The sequence below is a fragment of the Rhinatrema bivittatum genome, chromosome 3 (assembly GCF_901001135.1).
Source record: "Rhinatrema bivittatum chromosome 3, aRhiBiv1.1, whole genome shotgun sequence".
NCBI classification, from domain to species: Eukaryota; Metazoa; Chordata; class Amphibia; order Gymnophiona; family Rhinatrematidae; genus Rhinatrema; species Rhinatrema bivittatum.
Window position 1 is genome coordinate 196438418 of NC_042617.1, and position 18625 is coordinate 196457042.

Sequence of the window (18625 nt, forward strand, 5' to 3'; positions counted from 1 at the left end):
AAGCAGAGTTGCTTACCTGTAACAGGTGTTCTTCAAGGTCAGACAGATGTTAGTTCTCATAAAACCTGCCTGATACCCCGCGGAATTGTGTTTCTTCTATTTTATTATTAATTTATGTTACAAGACTGAAGATGGACTCCGCATGGACGTGTGGTATAGGGCATGCTGGGCATGTTCAGTTTGCCTAGTTAAAGATTCTAGAAACTTTGACATAAGTTTTTCGCATCGGGCTCCATCTGATGATGTCACCCATGTGTGAGGACTAACATACTGCTGTCCTCAGAGAACACCTGTTACAGGTAAGCAACTCTACTAACTACTCTAAAAGTGGATAGCAAATTGCATATTCCTTTCACTTACTCCCAAACAGTTTTGACCTTGGAAAGTCATATATGTATTTACAATATCAGGACCATGGTTGTGCCAATAGGTCCACATGAGGTCAATTTCTATTGAAGAGATATTCAAAGCTGACACATGGCATGTAGTCTGCACAATATCATCTCCTTACTGTTTACATAATGACTCCCAAAGCAACAGCAGATTTAGGCAAACCATTCCTCAGGGACTTTTGAGAGTTAGAGCTCAATTATAGCCCTCCCTAGGGCCTATTTTTATGATTTAGGCTTCTCTTCCTGTTAAATAAAAAAAAAAAATAAAAAGGAGGGTGAGGAATAGCACTACCTACTATATAGAGAGTTTTACTGCTCTGTTTGTGGGATTATTTGGTGTTTCCCCCTTTTTATTAGAAAACAAGTCTTAACCTGGGTCTCCTACGTGTGAACTGATTGTCTTCAGAGAAAGTGAAGTGAAGGTATTCTCTGAAAACAGCAGTTCACCAATCGCACAGCTGTTTCCTCCTTCCTTTTAGGAATTTTGGTTATTAGCTTAATTATAGAACTGACTGATACTGCAGGAACACAGGAATTGCTGTGCATCCCCAGAGAGAGGTCTTGAAGAATTTCCTGGAAAGCTCTGGAAAAACTCCATTGATGCCACGCAGCAATGACATTACCCATATATGCAACAATGTCTTCAGAGAACATCTGTTACAGGTAAGCAACTTTGCTTTAATATTTAGCTGTTAAATTAGTTTACCATTGGCAAACAATTTTCCTCTAACGTCTGAAGGAATTGATATAAATTATTAGGGCCAAATATTCACAAAAAGTAATATTAAAGCTTGGGGGTTTGGGAAGAGGGAAGTAGAAAAGTCTCTTCTAAAACTATTACAGAAAATTATATGCTACCAACAGGATGATATCCTCCTGTCATATTATGACATTTTTATTTATAATGCAAATGGTGGCAGATAAAGACCCAAATAATCCAACCATTTTGTCCAGCATATAGTTTAGGGTAGTAACCATAAAGAGAAAAGTTAGATCATTAACGGTAAAATTATGAATCCAAAGCTGAAACACATACTCAGTAAAAGTAATAGTTAATTGTTGACTTAGATACTGTCAATTTATCCTTCTGGAAATTGGAAAGAACAGAACAGATTATAGAGCATGTAATTTACCTTTTTTAACCATTGTTTACATAATAGAAACTGAGTCTTTTCTTTTTTTTTTTTTTACATAATTTACAAGCATGATTGTTTACATCCCAGAATTATTTAAATGTTATGTAATTAAATACAACTTAGAACTTGCATTCTCATGCTAAAATAAATGCATATGTGGTGTATATTTGTGTGTCTACAGAGATTTAGCACTACTCTTATCTCCAGACTTTTTCCCATTTTATCTTTATCTTTATTCGAATTTATTAATCGCCTAAGAAACACTAGGCGATGAACAACTAAAACATACATAAAATCTAAAATTAGGCATTCTTTTTTTTTCTTCATTTATTCAATTTTTATTTTACAAAACAATGCTTGTAACAGACAAACTCAGGTACAGTCAAAGAATCATTCTTTATATATCACAAAAAGAATTGTTATACATATCCTATAATAAGACAAATTGCAATTTCTCAATTTAATCAGAATAAGTGTTCCAGTAACTTTTACCTTTCCTTTTACTGCCAATGATTCTAGTTTGGGGGCTAGAAGCTAAGAGTTGTTTAAATTGATAACACTTTTATTTAGAAAATAAGGATGGTCTAAGCATAGCATACCTAGTATATCTCTAAATTGACTGCACAGGGGTTGAGGTACTGGGTTTCTTTGAATCAATTAAACTTTTTAAATAATCAGGAACAAGGAAGATATAACATTCATCTCTCCTTTTTAAAATACACTTGCACGGAAACCGTAATAGAAAGGAAAAACCCAATTCAACCACTTCTTGGCGAAATGCTAAGAAACTCTTCCGTCTAGCTTGAGTTACTAATGCCAAATCCGGAAAAATGTTTATAACTATATCTAGAAATTTAATGGGTATTTTCTAAAATACACTTTCATTATTTTATTAATATCATGTGTTGAAATTAGAGAAACCAACAGCGTAGCTCTGTCTAAAATTTCCAAATCTGAATTTTCCAAAACATTTGTCAGATTTTCTTGAAATTCCATGTTGGTTTGTCTATTTGGGTTACTAGACTTCGGCAGAAAATAACATGTATTAATAGCTGGCATATCTTCACTTGAAAACCCCAGTCCTTCTTGAAGAAATCTTTTTAGAGTAATGAAAGGGATTTCTCCCAAAACTCTTGGGAAATTCAGAAAACCGTAAGTTCAGGTTTTTTGGCATTATTTTCAAGACATTCCAACCTTCTTGCCAACATTTCTCTATCTTTTGCTACCACAGCTTTAAACTCTTGGGTTTTCTTATCTCTTTTTTCTAATTCCACCACTCTGTCCAGAACATTTTCTACTTTTCTTTGGGTTTCTCCCATCTCTTCTTGTTGCTTGAGATTAGTTTGATCAAATTTTCGATTTAAACTCCTCAACTCCTTAGTGAACCCACCCATCATATCCCACAAGCAGTCTAGGGTCACCACAGATGGTCGAATAAGGGGGCCCTCGACCTCTCCACTCTCAGCCCCCCCCCCCATCGGTACCTGCTGCCGCCCGGGTTCCAGATTCAATCGCACTCCCTCCAACGAAGGGGATCCGCGTTTGTGGTTGTCACTTCATCTCCGTTCTCCACCGGGATCACTGTGGTATCCTCTGGTTGTAATGCCTCCAGGAGTTTCTGCTGGTGCGGCGTCTCTTCCGATGTTTCACCTTCTACTCCGCATCCAGGAACGGAAGTGACCTCACTTCCTAGTCCCTCAGCGGTGCTTACCCCGCATTCTTTCTGTGCTGGTGGCCTCCTCAGTTTGGGACTCGGCAAAGCCTCCTCTTCCGGCAAAGGTGCCTCTCCCAATCCACCTTGCACATGAGGATCCTCAGTTGCCGGTACGTTGCCAGGTATGGACATACATTTGGTTATCTCCAAATGTATTGGTAAAGGCAAGGGTTCGGAGGGGTATATCCTTACCTTGCCCTTCCTTTTCGCAGGCATAACTCTTTATTTCCAAGACATTTTGAAAAGACCAAGCTCAGATCTCAAGAGCGTCCTGCCTATGCTGCCATCTTAAATTAGGCATTCTTTATAGTAAATGGAGAGAACACTTAATTTTGTCGCTGATTTCTGTCCATATTCTCTTTCAACTTAAACGTAATTTTTCTTTGCCAGGAAAATTACATTTGTATGGCGAAGATACAACTGGAAATCATTGCAGTCCTTTCTGTTTTGTGCCTTATAGCAAGGGAAGCAGGCAAACAATTGGCCCCCATGTTGTTGTCCCCCTCTTTCTCTTCTTCTCCCTCTCCTATCTCCAGAGAATAGATGATAAAAAAATGTAAAGAAAAGTTTGTGGGGGCAGGAGACTGAAGGGAGGAAGAGGAGACTTGTACGTGTGTGAAACCAAAGGGAGGAAGAGGAGACTGAACGTGTGTGAAACTGAAGCTGCTGTTCTAATAGCCTTCCTCTCACTCACATAAAGCCTTGAACAAAAAAAACCACATACAACTCTTGTTGTAGTTACATACAGGCGCACACCTGCAAATTCAATTTTTTTCCCTCACAAGTAAAGCCTCACACTCATACACAAACACAAACTGCCCATGATTCTCAGAAAAAAAAGGACTTAGAAAATTTTTACTGAATTTTATTGTCTGAGCTTTCAAATGACAATTTTTCTCCTTGTCCTGCCTGAAATTTATTTCAACCAGGTCATTTAAGTGAAAAATTGAAAGCTGTTTTGTTTCCTCAATATCTCTCCTTTAAAGTTCTTGCAAATTGTTGGTATGTAATGAAATAGATCTTTTCACTGATGGGAAATTGGTTATTGCATTCCCACACTGCTCATTGAATGCTAGAGATGAAAATGCTAGTACAAATGTTTAAAAACAGATTATTTCTCAAAATATTCCAGATGAGCCTGCTTTCACAGGCAGATCACCTGGTAGGGAGTGATTTATTTTGCACTTTTAAGGGATGGTGAGTTTAGGGTGCTTACTGTAATCACCTTTAAATAAATATTAGAAGTGAATTAATTTGTTCAGCATGTTCATTTACTTGGTATTGATGCAAATGTTAAATTTTTTTTTTTTTGAGAGAGCAATTTTTTGTTTTAGTTAGCAAACAATTAAATAATAAATAGCTTCATCTGATTGGGAAGGACTGGAAATTTCAGTATTTACAGATGATAGGACATGAAGTTCCAGCTGAAACACATCCAGTTAGCAAACATACTCTTACAGATCAAATTGTTTACATGCTGTTTATTGAAAGAACTAAACATTCAGAGAATTATAGATGCCTGAGTTGACTGGATGTTTTGCTGTCATAAGTTACTCATTTTACAGTGGTGTCAAGAGACTAGCAAAATTGATTCATATTGTAATATGAAGTAACTTCAGTTTTAACTCCCTAGCTTGTAATCCTTTGCTGTCATAATTTTTTAGAGATCAGGCAGTTGAGATCCCTTAAAGATTTTTGAAAATTTGGTGTAAAAAGAAAAGCTATCCTGACCTAACAATGAAGTAGAAAAGGCTACCAATGAAACAGAAAAGACTTGGTTATGTAATGAATAGGTCTTTCAGTAGATGCTAATAGATTTAGACTCCTGGCATTTGGGGGAACAGGTCTTCAAATAGAAAATTAGGAGATCAACCTGCCCCTAGTGTTGCTATTAATGGCTTCTGTAGATTGAATATTACAGATTGCTGGGTAAGAATAAGATTTGATATGTTTTCCAAATAACCATTTGAAGACGGCACTGCAGAGTTAGAATCATCAGTGTTGTAGAGATGTAAAATGAGTTCTTTGTTCTGTTCTCTCAACTCTTGCACTAGGAAAAAAGACCACAAAAGCTTTCCATGCACAGTCTAGCATTAAGAGCATGAACATGAAGTGATTATGTGCATTGAGATGGAGTAGCAGATAATGTTACTTGATATCTGAGCTTGCTGAAAGTGGAGCTTTATTTAAAAAAAAAAGAAAAAAGTATACCAAGCATAAAAAACTGAAAAAGATGTATTTCCTAGTGTGTAGCAAATGGATTCAGGACCAATGGGTATAGTGTACTCCTGATTGCAGTTGGGAGACGGAGTCAGATTTCAATCTGACATCAGCCTACATATACCCATGCAGGAAGCTTAGCTCCAGTATTTCTCCGTCTCCTAAGCAGTTAGGGACACTACTCACACTTACACAGTGTTAGAAAATTCAACCAAAGAAGAAAGAAAATCTTACCTCTACAAGACGAGCCCCGCTTCTCCTGCGGTGATACCTAAGGGTCCCTCCCCAAGTCGAGAATTTGTGAGGTGATTTCCGTGATCCCTCAGAGGTAAGCCTCTGTCCAGTTGCCGGTTCCCGGCGTGGACTTAGGCTCTGAATGGCTGAGAGGCAGTGGGTGTGACACCGAGCGCGGCAGTGAAGGTATTTTCCCTCTCCCCCCGCAGCCGGAGACCGCCCAGCATGAGACCGGGAAGCGCCGAGACAAGGTAAGGTAGAAAACTTCCTTAAAGTCTCCGGTCTCCGAGGCTCGGATAGCCGCACAGATCGTCCTTCCGGCATCTGTTAAATCGGGTTGAGCAGCCCGATCCGGGCTAGACCCCAATCCGGTGCGAGGGTCCACACTCATGGAGACCCTCGGGGGGGGGGGTCGCCATCTTGCCCGCGTGGTCTTCGGCGCCATTTCCCCCCCCTCGATCGCCGCATTGTCCACATAACTGAGCCGTGCGCACAGTAGCGAGCCGATCGCTCAAAGGACTTGTGCGCACAGCGCCGCGTGCATCTGTACCGTGCGCACAGCGGCTTCGGGTGCACAAATAGGCGGCCTGCATCTTCCAGCACCCGGCACACACACAACTAAGTCCCCCAGCGCGTGCACCTACATGCACAGACGAGCTTTGAGCCACTCCACACGCACAAATCATGGCACCGCCGGCCAAGAAAGCCAAGGGACAAGCCCTCTTCCCAGCCTGCCACCTGAGAGCTGCGCAAACCGAAGTGGCCTCTGCCCTATGCCTGCAGTGCGAAGAGACTCTGGGGGAAATGAAGCAAGGCCCCCCTCAGCCAGTAGAGGAATCCGGCTCCACCAATGATAGTACCCTGGACCTCTGTATCTCCGGCTTGGACCCTCCTCAGATGGGCACCTCGGGGAACTCCACTGGATTCAATATGGACCCAGGGACCTTTTCCTGGGTGGAATTCTTCAAAGGGCTGCAAACCTTTGTCCAGGCACAATCTGTACCGCCTGCGACACAGCCACAGTCTCCACCAGAAGGGCAAGACCTTCCAAGCCCATTTCGGCCTCCCCGAGAAGCGCCTTTGCCGGGCAAAAGCCTCCCCCTATGGGACACAAACACCTCGTGGGAAGAGCCTGATTTCCTGGAGGAAGGGGAAATCCCTTCAGGGATGGAACCATACCGAACCATGATGCGATTCTTCTCCAAAGATGAGTTACCAGATCTTGTGTCTCGCCCCACAGGCAGAGCCCCAGTCCTTTCGGAACAGACACAACAAGAGGGGAGCCGGCTCAGGTACAGGCCCCGGCCGCACCCCACAATGAGAATCAACAGACCCATCCACAGGAAGAAGCCATAGGGGGCAGACTTACCCTCGTCTACCAAAGATGGGTCGCGATAATGTTGGACAAGTGGGTCCTAACCATCATTCGAGAGGGATACTATATGGACTTCCACAGCACCCCTCCAGACAAATTTGTGAGATCACCGTGCCACACCCTCTCCAAGAGGATGGCAGTGAAAACCACATTGACAAAACTACTCAGCCTAAAGGTGATAACCTCTGTGCTCACGCACCAACAAAATACTGGTCACTATTCCATCTATTTTATCATCCCCAAGAAGGAGGGAACATTCCGGCCCATCCTGAACCTCAAGACCGTCAATCGCTACCTGAAGGTTCTGTACTCTGATTTTTTGCTCTACCACAAATCAATACTGAGCCCTGGTCCCTCTTCCTTGCTGCCATGGGTATCCATGCAATGGGCAGCATTCAGAAGCCCCTCCATGTCACTATCCTCTGGAATCAGTCTGGATTATAACCAATGCTACAGAGGATAGTGACATGGAGGGGCTTCTGAATGCTGCCCATTGCATGGATACCCATGGCAGCAAGGGAGAGGGACCAGGGCTCAGTATTGATTTGTGGTAGAGCAAAAAATCAGAGGCTTATGGCTTATGAAGTACACAAATAAGGAGCTAACAACTAATGAATAATTTTAAAGTATTTTTTACTTGTTAATTATTGATTTTTTTTTATATATAACATTGGGATTCCAAGTAAAAATGAAAACTGAAAATGGAGATCCTTAATTATACAGAGCTAACTTTTCTCGAAAGGCAAGTATGGCTTATGGCTTATGAAGATACCCCTCTGTTAAATAGGAAGTACACAAATAAGGAGCTAACAACTAATGAATAATTTTAAAGTATTTTTTACTTGTTAATTATTGTATTTTTTTTAAAGTGGAGTTGACTGGATAAAAGTATCTATAACCATGATAACATGCAGTGCATCTTATTTCTCCCTCTGTTTGTTGGTCTGACTATCTTAGTATCTGACTGGTAGATGTTGCAGGGATTTTTTGGCACTTTGCCTTAAAGCATTATTGACTTCCAGGTAGGCTGTTTATTCTTGAATGAAAACTGACCTATCATAATAGGCTAAATATTATTTTTACAAGTGGAAATATTTAAATTAAGATGTGTAATTTAATGTCACACTGTTGAACAGAAACATTATGTGAAAATATAAGGATTAATGTCTTAAAAAAAAAATCCTAATATGTTTTGAAACAAATTCCAAAAGAAATCTGTTGTTTTCGAACTTCAGATGGCATGAACTGATATACTGCTTTATTGTCGAACCATCTTTGGGCTTAAATCCTTTCAGTACATTAAGGTATAGGCTTTTGGTGGGTAGTAGTTATGTCATTAAAGTACTGAAGTTGTTTAGCAGGGCCGATGTGTCCTATTAGGCGAAGTAGGTAGGGCGCCTAGGGCACCAACCATTAGGGGGCGCCGAAGACTAGAACAGCCATGTGGGGCCGCGAGCAGCGGCAAAGAGTAGACGACATTCGGTGGGCTGTGAGCAGCACCCGACCTGCTTGCGGCCCAGAGAAGCACACGCTCTGGGTATGAGGTAGGAATCGGGGGCTGGGCAGAAGAAGGTGTTGCCTCTGCTCTTTTTTTTTTAGTAGTTCTTCTCATTGTTGAATTATTCGTGTTTCAAGCCATCTGGCACCCCATTCCCTCTCTGCAGATAGGTGCCTACAGAAGAAATTGCCCTCTTTCTGGCTTTATCATTTTGCCTGTAAATTAACGACCAGGAATAGATACTATAACCTCTTGTTCTCCTCAAGCTCTTTAGCCTTTTGGTTTCCGCAACTCTGGCCCTTTTCTTCCCACGTAAAAGGTTTCATAAAAGACAGGTTTTCAGCAGAACATACAGGTCAAGTAGAAAAAAAGAAAAATCATCGCCCATCAATCAGATCAATCCAAAGGGAGACTGGATTGCATAAGTAATAAATTGTGCAGACCCACTCTGATTATTCCACTACACCTCACTCAAGTGTGCACTGTGGAATTCATGTTCAAGGAAAAGGGGGTATAGGCATTGCTTTGGGATGCCAGCTATGCCCCTATGATCAGATTTGATTTGTGCTGTTATACCGCTGTGTCCCTGCTCACCCCAATTTCAACTAGCTACCATAAGACAGAGCTGGGAGGGATGGGGCCAAGGGATTTCCCTTTCTCCTGCCCATAGACGCGATCCACTGTAAATCTTCCCGTGCTTAACCTGCCAATCACTGCAACAAAGAGTTGGGGCTGGGATCCAGCCTCCCTCCCTCCCTGCTCTCACCCAAACACATCTTCCTTACTGTGATGTGTGGGATACTCTTCTTGCCCTGGTAAGAAATGCTCTTGTTGCTGCAGTGCACGGTCAAAAATAAAGAAAACAAAAAAAAGTACTGACATTGAACTGTTTTGTTCTGCTGACAGCAATGAAGTGATGAAATGCACAACCCAGGGGAGGGCGGATGCAAAGCAGAAGGCTCACCTAGGGCGCCTAATCCCCTTGCACCGGCCCTGTTGTTTAGGTTTGTTTCATTTTAGTGATCTTCATTTTCAGTTTGTTTTGTTTTTTTCCTGGGAATTTCAATGTTTTCACATTTTAAAAAAATCCATGGAAAAATGACTATTTAAACAAGAAAAATCAGTGAGAGAGTCATTTTTCCTCTGATTTTTTTTTTTTTATATATAACATTGGGATTCCAAGTAAAAATGAAAACTGAAAATGGAGATCCTTAATTATACAGAGCTAACTTTTCTCGAAAGGCAAGTATTTTCTGGTGACCTAGTAGTAAAACTACACAAAAGAAATTCCTTCACAGAAATTATATTTAAGTACTTTTTCCAGGTCAATAATTGTAGGCTTCATGAGGCTTAATCTCATCTTAGCACCCTGTCATCACCTGTTATTGCTTTTACTGTATATATTTTATGTGAACGCCTTACAGTTATTGAAACTGAATCCACTCTTAATGTTTTGAAGACCTAGATAGTTTTGGTGATTCTTCTTGTGATGGAGATAAAGTTGGAAAAGTACATTTAATTCAGAAGAAGGAACATTTATAAACATTGTACTGTTTTCTCCCCCCTTCAACAGAAAATGCTTGGACAGAAGAGTACGGCCTCCACTGAACAACAGTTCTGACCAGGCAATATACGAATGGCCCAAGGAAGCCCACAAATTGATTTTCAGGTTTTAAATGACCTGCGACAAAAATTTCCTGAGGTACCTGTAGTTGTTGTGTCCAGATGCATGCAACAGGTTAGTGTTTAATTTCTGTATTCTGTATATGTTACGTTTTAGCTTCTTACGGGCCGATACAGTAAGGTGCAGTAGAACGGGGTGCGTTAGTGCTGGGCGCACCCGCGTTTGCCGCACGCACAGTTTGAAACACATACCTCTCGATACTGTATTTAAATGGCATGCAAATGCAAGCCGCGTCCAACGCGTGTCCAGGAAGCACAATCCATTTTACTGTATAGGCGCTATACAGCGCCTATACAGTATCCTGGGTGCGCTGGTACCTGTCATTTCAAATGATATTTGAAATGACAGGTACCAGGAAGTGGATACAGGAGAAAGGCTGACTGGCCCCCGCTCACCTGCCCTGGCCCCGTCCATCTGCCGCACTGACAGCTCCGGAGCAGCCCCAGCCAGCCCCGCTTCACTGCCTGACCCCCTAACTCCCCGGGACAAGACCGAAGTGAATCAGGCAAACTTTCCGCCAACCCCTGCTCACCTGCCCTGGCCGCGTCCATCTCCCGCGCTGACAGCTCTGGAGCAGCCCCAGTCCTCTCTCCCCTCCTCCCAGGGACAGCCGGTGGCGAGAGCGGCTTCAGCAGCCTGGGGCGGATCGGGCGCTCCCCATGGCTCCCTATTCTCTAAAATGTAAGGAGTGCACACCATGACCTCGGACATCCGGCTGGGCGCTCAGGTCACGGCGTGCGACGTCCGAGGGGTTAGGGGGTCAGACAGTGAAGCGGGGCTGGCTGGGGCTGCTCCGGAGCTGTCAGCGCGGGAGATGGGTGCGGCCAGGGCAGGTGAGCGGGGGCTGGCAGAAAGTTTGCCCGATTCACTTCGGTCTTGTCCCGGGGAGTTAGGGGGTCAGGCAGTGAAGCGGGGCTGGCTGGAGCTGCTCTGTGGCCCGTGAAATTTCGTCTCGGCTTGCCTGACGCTCCACACTAACACAGGGGTAGGGGTAGGCGGTAAATTAGCAGTTTAAACGCGCGGCAAAACTGCAGGTTTAAAAAGCGATAATCGGGGCGCGCGTTAACTGTATGGGAGGGAATAGCTAATCCGATCGTTTACATCTCATATACATGCCGCGGGCAGAAAGGGTTACCCGTAGATTTAAAGAGGCGGTAAGGATGGGTTAAAAGGGATAGTGAATCGCAGGTAGGACTAACGCGGCCAAATTGTGAGTAGAAAGCGGGTTAGAAGCAGGGTAACCGCGGCCGCACTTTACTGTATTGGCCTGTAGTAAGAATAGAAGGTTTCCACTGGGCTTTTTTCTTGTGTTTAGCACAAAGTACTAATCTATTTGGACATCAGAAACAATTTTCAGTGGAGTTCTACTATTCCATTATGGTACATTTTTAAAAAGAAATTGTTTCTGCAAAAATCTAGCTAGATTTTATTCTAATGTACCATTGATTTAAAAAATTTCTGAATGTTTATAGATATTTTAGGTCTTTAGTCTCCAAATAATTACTAAGTTGAGTAGCATGTCCTTGTAGCTGTCATGAGGCAGGCAAGCAGACTGGCCTGGGATTTCCTCCAGCAGGAGTAGGGCCAGACTGGGTTTTCTACCTGTACCAGCCACCTCCCCCGCAGTTTGAGCCTTTGTGTTCTAGTGGCCGGCAGGACTTATCCAGAAGCATGGCTGGGAGCCGGAACACGTCACGGGCTGGGAGCCGGAACACGTCACGGGCTGGGAGCCGGAACACGTCACGGGCTGGGAGCCGGAACACGTCACGGGCTGGGAGCCGGAACACGTCACGGGCTGGGAGCCGGAACACGTCACGGGCTGGGAGCCGGAACACGTCACGGGCTGGGAGCCGGAACACGTCACGGGCTGGGAGCCGGAACAAAGCACAAGCAGTGATCTGGATACAGCCAAGGCTGGAGACAAGGCTGGAATCAGGGGCAGTCTTGGACCAGAGGCAAGAGCAAGACCTGGGATATCATTCAAGGACTGGGCTGGACAGGACTAGACAAGGTCTGGACAAGGATAAGATTAGACAAGGACTGGACGTAGGCAACAATAAAGAAGACGACCCCAAATGGGGCACAAAGCTGGCTAGACCAACTTAGAAGGCCGCAAGGCAGGATGGAAAAGTCCAAGAGGGCACGGAGTACAGCAGAGGCCTGGAATGCCACAGAGCAAGGCCAGAAGGCCTAGAAAGGTGCAGAGCAAGGCAGGAGGTGAAGATAGGCCACAGAGTAAGGCAGAAAGCCATGATAGGCCACAAGGTGAGGCAGAATAGCAAGGGAAGGATGGCCAGATCAATGAGCCGAGGTGAAGAGGCACCAAGGGATTGGACAGACTAGGTTAAGGAGGCCTGCAGTCATCGCCCTATGGGATCAGCAATAAAGTGCTAGAGTGGCTGTGAACAAGGCTCGCTGATGACCTCTGGTGGGGGGGGGGGGGGTGTGCTTCATAGCAGGCCAAATTCTGACAGTACCCTCCCCCTCATCCTGGGTCCCATTTGCCCTGGGAGTTGTGGCCAGTAGATTGATTGTTCAAGACAGGATCTTTAGGTATCTAGTGAGCAGGTATTTGGCTCCCTGGGGTCACAGTCAACGTAATACAGGTCCTGGGAGGTCGCTTGGAGATGCCATGCTGGACTAGAATCTTTTTGAATCTGAGGTGCTGGAGCAGAGTGTTTTTGAGACTGGGCTGCTGACTCAGGGTCTCTCTCAGACTTGGGTGCTGGGTAGCTGGATCAGGGTTTCCCTGGTACCAAAGCACTGGATCATGGTCTCTCTGGCACCATAACTCTGGATCATGGTCTCTCTGGCAATGTAGCATTGGGCCAGATCCTCTCTGGAGCTGACATACTGGATCAATGTCAATTGAGTGCTGAAGTACTGGACTAGAATCTCTCTGGTATTGGGTGGCTGTGCCAGCATCTCTCTGGCGTTGAACTGATGAATCAGCGTCACTCTGGCACTGGACTACTGGAACGGCGTCTCTCTGGTGCTGAGCTGCTGAGCCAGAGTCTATCCGCTATCCACTCATCCACACGAGGTCCCCCTTCAGTCTCTTCTTTTCTGTGGTGCAGTTACCTCGTGGTTCGTGGAGCTCCTCTATTTTCTTATTTTTCTCTACAGTATCTAGTTTTTTTCCTGGTTTTTCCTTGCCAAGTCCTCCTTTGAGGTCATTGCCTCCTCGGTGCCATGGGTTATTTTTGCCTTTTTCAACTTGTGGTCAATTCCCTATGCTGCACCTCACGGTGACCACCAGTCATCGACTGCATGCTGGGTGTTTTTTCATGACATCGACTGGCTTTCATTGTTGCCCGCGGACCATGTCCATCACGGAGCCACATCCTTTGCCTGGGGGCCTCGCAGGACGTCTGTGTGACCAGATGACTCCCAAAGGTCTTGATAAGATGGAGAAGCTTTTCGGTTCTTCAGAGTCTGCTCCCTCCACTCCTGCGTCGGAACCCTCGATGCCGAGAGGTCACGGGGTGCCTCTCGATACGCTCCCGCTCACCATTCCTCTCGCTAGCTCTTCAAAGGATCGAGGGAACAGTGATAGATCCTTGGTGATTTCACTGCTCTCCCAGACATCAGGGTCCTCTGTCTCCTCGGCACCGGGGAAAGACCAGGCCGAGCACTGTAGGAGATCCCGCAAGTATCGCTGTCTGTCACTGTCGGCGCACGCTCCGGTTCCAGTGTGGCACTAGTGGCTGCCAGACAGCCACCAAAGCGACATCAACCATCAGAGGCCCTATCCTCCAAGGGCCCCAGGAGTCACAGGCATTCCCCACCGATATCTGTGCCGGGCACTGTGCCACCTCGGAGACCCAAGGAAGAGCCGGTGACACCTCATCCCCCTCCCTTAGTCCTGGCTACACCAGACTTTCAGGAGGAGCTGGATCACAGGGTGCAATCCACGGTGCTCAAGGCACTTCAGAACATTGATCTGCCAGTGCCACCGTCCCCCATACCAGTGCCTGAGTCTCCGCTGTCGACTTTAGCACCTCTGCTGGAGCATCTGGACATCCTTTTAGGCGCCCTACCGAAGCAACTGGTGCCCAAGGGGCCTTCGGTTCCCCAATGACCACCAATGCCCCCCACCAGTGCAATCCCGATCTTCGGGTCCTCCAAGGAGGAAGATACGGCTAGTACCGTGTTCCCCAGACCACGGTTCCCCGAGTCCCTGCCGGGTCCTTCCGGCCTCCCATGGCCTCTGGTCCCTTCGATGCCAGAGGAACCGTAGATTCCTGCTGTGCCCTCAAGGCCTCAGAAGCCATCGGAGCCCAGGGCTGATGCCCCTTTCAGGCCTCGTCCGCGTCACGCTGGCCCTAGTGAGGAGGAAGGCCATTACGACCCTTGGGGGATGATTTCATGGAGTTGTCCTCAGATTATTCGGACAACCCCCTTTTCAGAGCCCTCCCCACCGATCGCCCCCTGAGGATCTGTCCTTTGAGGGGTTTGTCAGGGCCATGGCTGAAGCCATTTGTTTTCAGTTGCTCATGGAGGAGAATGCACAACATAAGATGCTGGAAGCACTCCAGTTTGTCAATGCTCCTAAGGAATTCGAGGCGGTTCCCATCCACGATATCTTCAAGTACCTCCTCCGGAGGATGTGGGAGCACCCTGTTTCTATCTCCCCTGGTCAACAGGCTGATGCCACCTATTTGGTGCAGCAAGCCGTGGGGTTTGAGAGGTGGCACCTCCCCGACCAGTCGGTGGTCGTTGAGTTAGCCCTGGAGAAGGCTCGGCACTCTCCCGGGGCGGGAGCATAGGGATCTTGATACTTTGGGCAGGAGGGTTTTCCAGGGCGCTATGCTGGTTGCCCGTATTGCCACCTACCAGCTATACATGACCCAGTACAACTGGAACCTCTGGAAACAGATCCAGGACCTGCAGAGGGCTTGCCTCAAAAGCAGCAAGAGGCACTCTCAGCCATCGTCCTACTGGGTCTAGAAGCTGGCAAGCATGAGGTGCGTTCCACCTATGATGTCTTTGAGACAGCGGCCTGCGTTGCCACTTTGGGTTTCAGTGCCTGCAGAATGGCCTAGCTCAGAGCTTCCGACCTCCATCTGAAGGTGCAGGAAAGGCTAGCTGACCTCCCCTGCACAGGTGAAAACCTCTTTGGGGATAAGATCCGGGATTCAGTAGCGCAATTGAAGGATCACCATGACACCCTTCAACAGCTTTCCGCCAGCGCCTCTGCTACCCCGTCTTCAGCCAGGAAATCCTCCAGGCCAGGATCACGGAAGCCCTTCTACAGGCAGAGGAAGTATTATCCTCCTGCTGCCCAGGCGTGTCTGCCACGCACCAGCTCCAGGGGCTGCCCTCGCTAGCAGCGAGCGCCCAGACCCCAGCCCATGCCCCAGCAAGCCCCGGCTAAGGGCTGGTGGTGAGGTAGCAAAAGTCAAGTCGAGCATACCCATGACATCGAATCCCCCAGTAGGATGCAGGCTCCTAAGCTTCGCCCATCGCTGGGAGGATGTTACGTCAGACCATTGGGTCCTTGGCATCATTCGTCAGGGGTATCGTCTCAACTTCAGTTGGCTCCCAGAGACCTCTCCCCCATGTCCATCATGGCTTTCGTCCGCCCAGCAGGTCATACTTCAAACAAAACTCTCCCTCCTTGTAGCAAGCACAGTAGAGCCGGTCCCTCGCCTCCAGCAGGGCCGAGGGTCCTATTCGAGGTAATTTTTTATTCCGATGTGGCTTGTACCCCATCCTTGTCTTCAGGGCTTTGAGCAAGTTTCTCGTAAGAGAGAAGTTCAAGATGGTCTCACTGGGTACGCTGATCCCCCCCTCGTCAAAAGAGGAGATTGGCTTTGCTCCAAGGAGGCTTACGCTCACATAGCCATTTTTCACGACCACAGAAAGTATCTCTGCTTTGTGGTTAGGAACGCCCATAACCAGTACAGGGTGCTGCCTTTCGGGTTGGCCTCAGCCCCCCGCTTCTTCACCAAATGCCTGGCGGTGGTGGTGGTGCATGTTTTCCCGTATCTAGACGACTGGCTGATAAAGAGCGATTCCCACGTAGGAGCCTTGAACGCTCTAGCCCTGAAAGTGCAGAAGCTACAAGCCTTGGGGTTTGTTATCAACTACCTCAAGTCTCACCTCTGCCCATCTCCTCAGCTGGACTTCATAGAGGCCAGGCTGGCACGACGCAGGCAAAAGTATTTCTGCCCCGGAATAGGGCTCTCACCCTTGCCTCGCTTGGCAGCCTTTGTCCGCAACAGCCGGCAGGTATCCACCCGCCTTCTGCTCCGTTTGCTGGGCCACATGGTGGCTTCCATCCATGTCACCCCTCTTGCCTGCCTGTGCATGCGGGAAGGGCTCAGTGGACCTTGTGATTGCAAAGGCAACTTGCCTCCGAGGATCTCGAGACACTCTGTGAGTGGCTCTGTCCTGGTAGATCTCCAACTTGGAGAGGGGACTTCCCTTCCAAACTGCTGTCTCAGGTGATCCTCACCACCAACGCCTCTCCTCAGGGCTGGGGAGCCCATGTGGACGGCATCCACACGCAGGGTCTCTGGACCACCTCTGAAGCCTGCTGTCAAATAAACTTTCTGGAGCTTTGGGTGATCCGTTACACCTTGTAGGTGTTCAGAGACCAGTTGACACGTAAGGAAGTCCTGATCCGGACGGACAACTAAGTAGTGATATAGTATATCAACCAACAGGGCGGCACAGGCTCATTCCTTCTCTGTCACGAGGCGGTGCAAGTATGGACCTGGGCCCTGTCACAGGGGATGTCTCTTTGAGCGACATACCTGCCAGGACATCTGAACGTGCTGGTGGACCGCTTAAGCTGCTCCTTCCAGCCACATGAGTGGTCCCTCAAACCAGTGGTAGTGAGTGAGCTCTTTTCGTCGATGGAGTAAGCCGGATGTGGGCTTTTACACCTCCCCACACAACTACAAGGTGAGCAGGTTCTGCTCCCTGTGGTCAGGGGGCAGACATCCGGCCTGCGATGCTTTCTCCCTTCACTGGGGGAAGGGCCTGCTGTATGCGTACCCTCCTCTACCACTCCTCTTGAAGACACTGCTGAAGCTTCAACAGGACAAGAGGTATCATGATCCTTGTGGTGCCGTTTTGGCCCCGACAGATCTTGTTCCTGCTTCTGCAGAATCTGTCGGTGTGGGCCCCCATCTGGCTGGGGACAGCGCCCAATCTCATCTCGGAGAATCAGGGTGCCCTGTGCCATCTGAACCTCCGAGTATTGGCGCTGACGACTTGGCTGTTGAGCGTGTAGTCCTTCAGGCCTTGGTGTTCTCGGCCTGTTTCTCCCAGGTACTGGTGGCATCTCAGAATCCTTCCACCAGGAAGTCCTACAGCTTCAAGTAGAAAAGATTTTCCATTTGGTGTGCAGAGCATGACTTGGATCACTTCTCATGCCCCCTTCCCCAGCTGTTGGACTATCTGTGGTACCTCTCCGACAGGCTGATACAGTACAGTGCTCTCCAGTGGAGCGCACTGTTAACCCGCATTTGGACGCGCATTTTCGATGTGCTAGCTTTACCCCTTATTCAGTAAGGGGTAATAGTGCGTCGAAAACGCGCATCCAACCCCCTCAAAACGCAAATGCATGTTGATGGCCCTATTAGTTATTCCCGCGCGATACAGAAAGTAAAATGTGCAGCCAAGCTGCACATTTTACATTCAGAAATTAACGCCTGCCGGCGCCGGGGAAGTGCACAGAAAAGAAGTAAAAATTGCTTTTCTGTGCACCCTCCGACTTCATATCATGGCGGGTCAGAAGACAGACGCTCAATTATGCCAGCGTCCGTTTTCCGAACCCGTGGCTGTCAGCGGGATTGAGAACAGACGCCAGCAAAATTGAGCATCGACTGTCAAACCCGCTGACAGCCGCCACTCCTTTTACCGCGGGCCCTAATTTGCATAGGCCACCCTCCTGAATCGCGTGCCCAAGAGAGTGGCCTATGTGGGCGCTCGCCAGCTCTCCCCCGCGTTTTTCTGAATCGGCCTGCGAGTCTGGGCTTCAGACCAGCTCGGTCAGGGTTCACCTTAGCGCTGTCAGTGCGTACCATCGAGGTGTCGCTGGCACGCTTGTTTCAGTGTAACCTTTAGTAGGCCATTTCATGCAGGGCCTCCTCCAGCTGAAGCCCTCTCTTCGGTCTCTTGTTGCATCCTGGGACCTCAACATTGTCCTGGCACGGTTCATGCTCCCTCCCTTTGAGCTGCTGCAATCCTGCGATCTGAAGTTCCTCACCTGGAAAGTTATATTCCTGGTGGCGATTACTTTGGCTCGTAGTGTCAGTGAGCTTCAGGCTCTTGTTACGTACCCGCCATACATGAGGTTCTTCCACAATCGTATGGTCTTGCATACGCATCCGAATTTTCTGCCCGAGGTTGTGACTGAT

The 18625-nt window shown here is 47.2% G+C and overlaps 1 protein-coding gene across 6 annotated transcripts in view; it reads left to right on the forward strand.

Annotated features, from left to right (window-relative positions):
- The window catches only part of TAB2 (TGF-beta activated kinase 1 (MAP3K7) binding protein 2), a 164198-nt gene that overhangs the window by 38646 nt on the left and 106927 nt on the right, over positions 1–18625 (forward strand). For 4 of the 6 annotated variants that reach the window (XM_029594060.1, XM_029594061.1, XM_029594062.1 and 1 more), the window contains exon 2: positions 10143–10307. In XM_029594060.1, the coding sequence (XP_029449920.1) occupies positions 10206–10307 (102 nt within the window). In that variant the 5' untranslated portion in view covers positions 10143–10205. Of the gene's footprint in view, positions 1–10142; positions 10308–18625 lie in introns of those variants that run through there. The other 2 variants (XM_029594066.1, XM_029594064.1) reach the window with 1 other exon arrangement.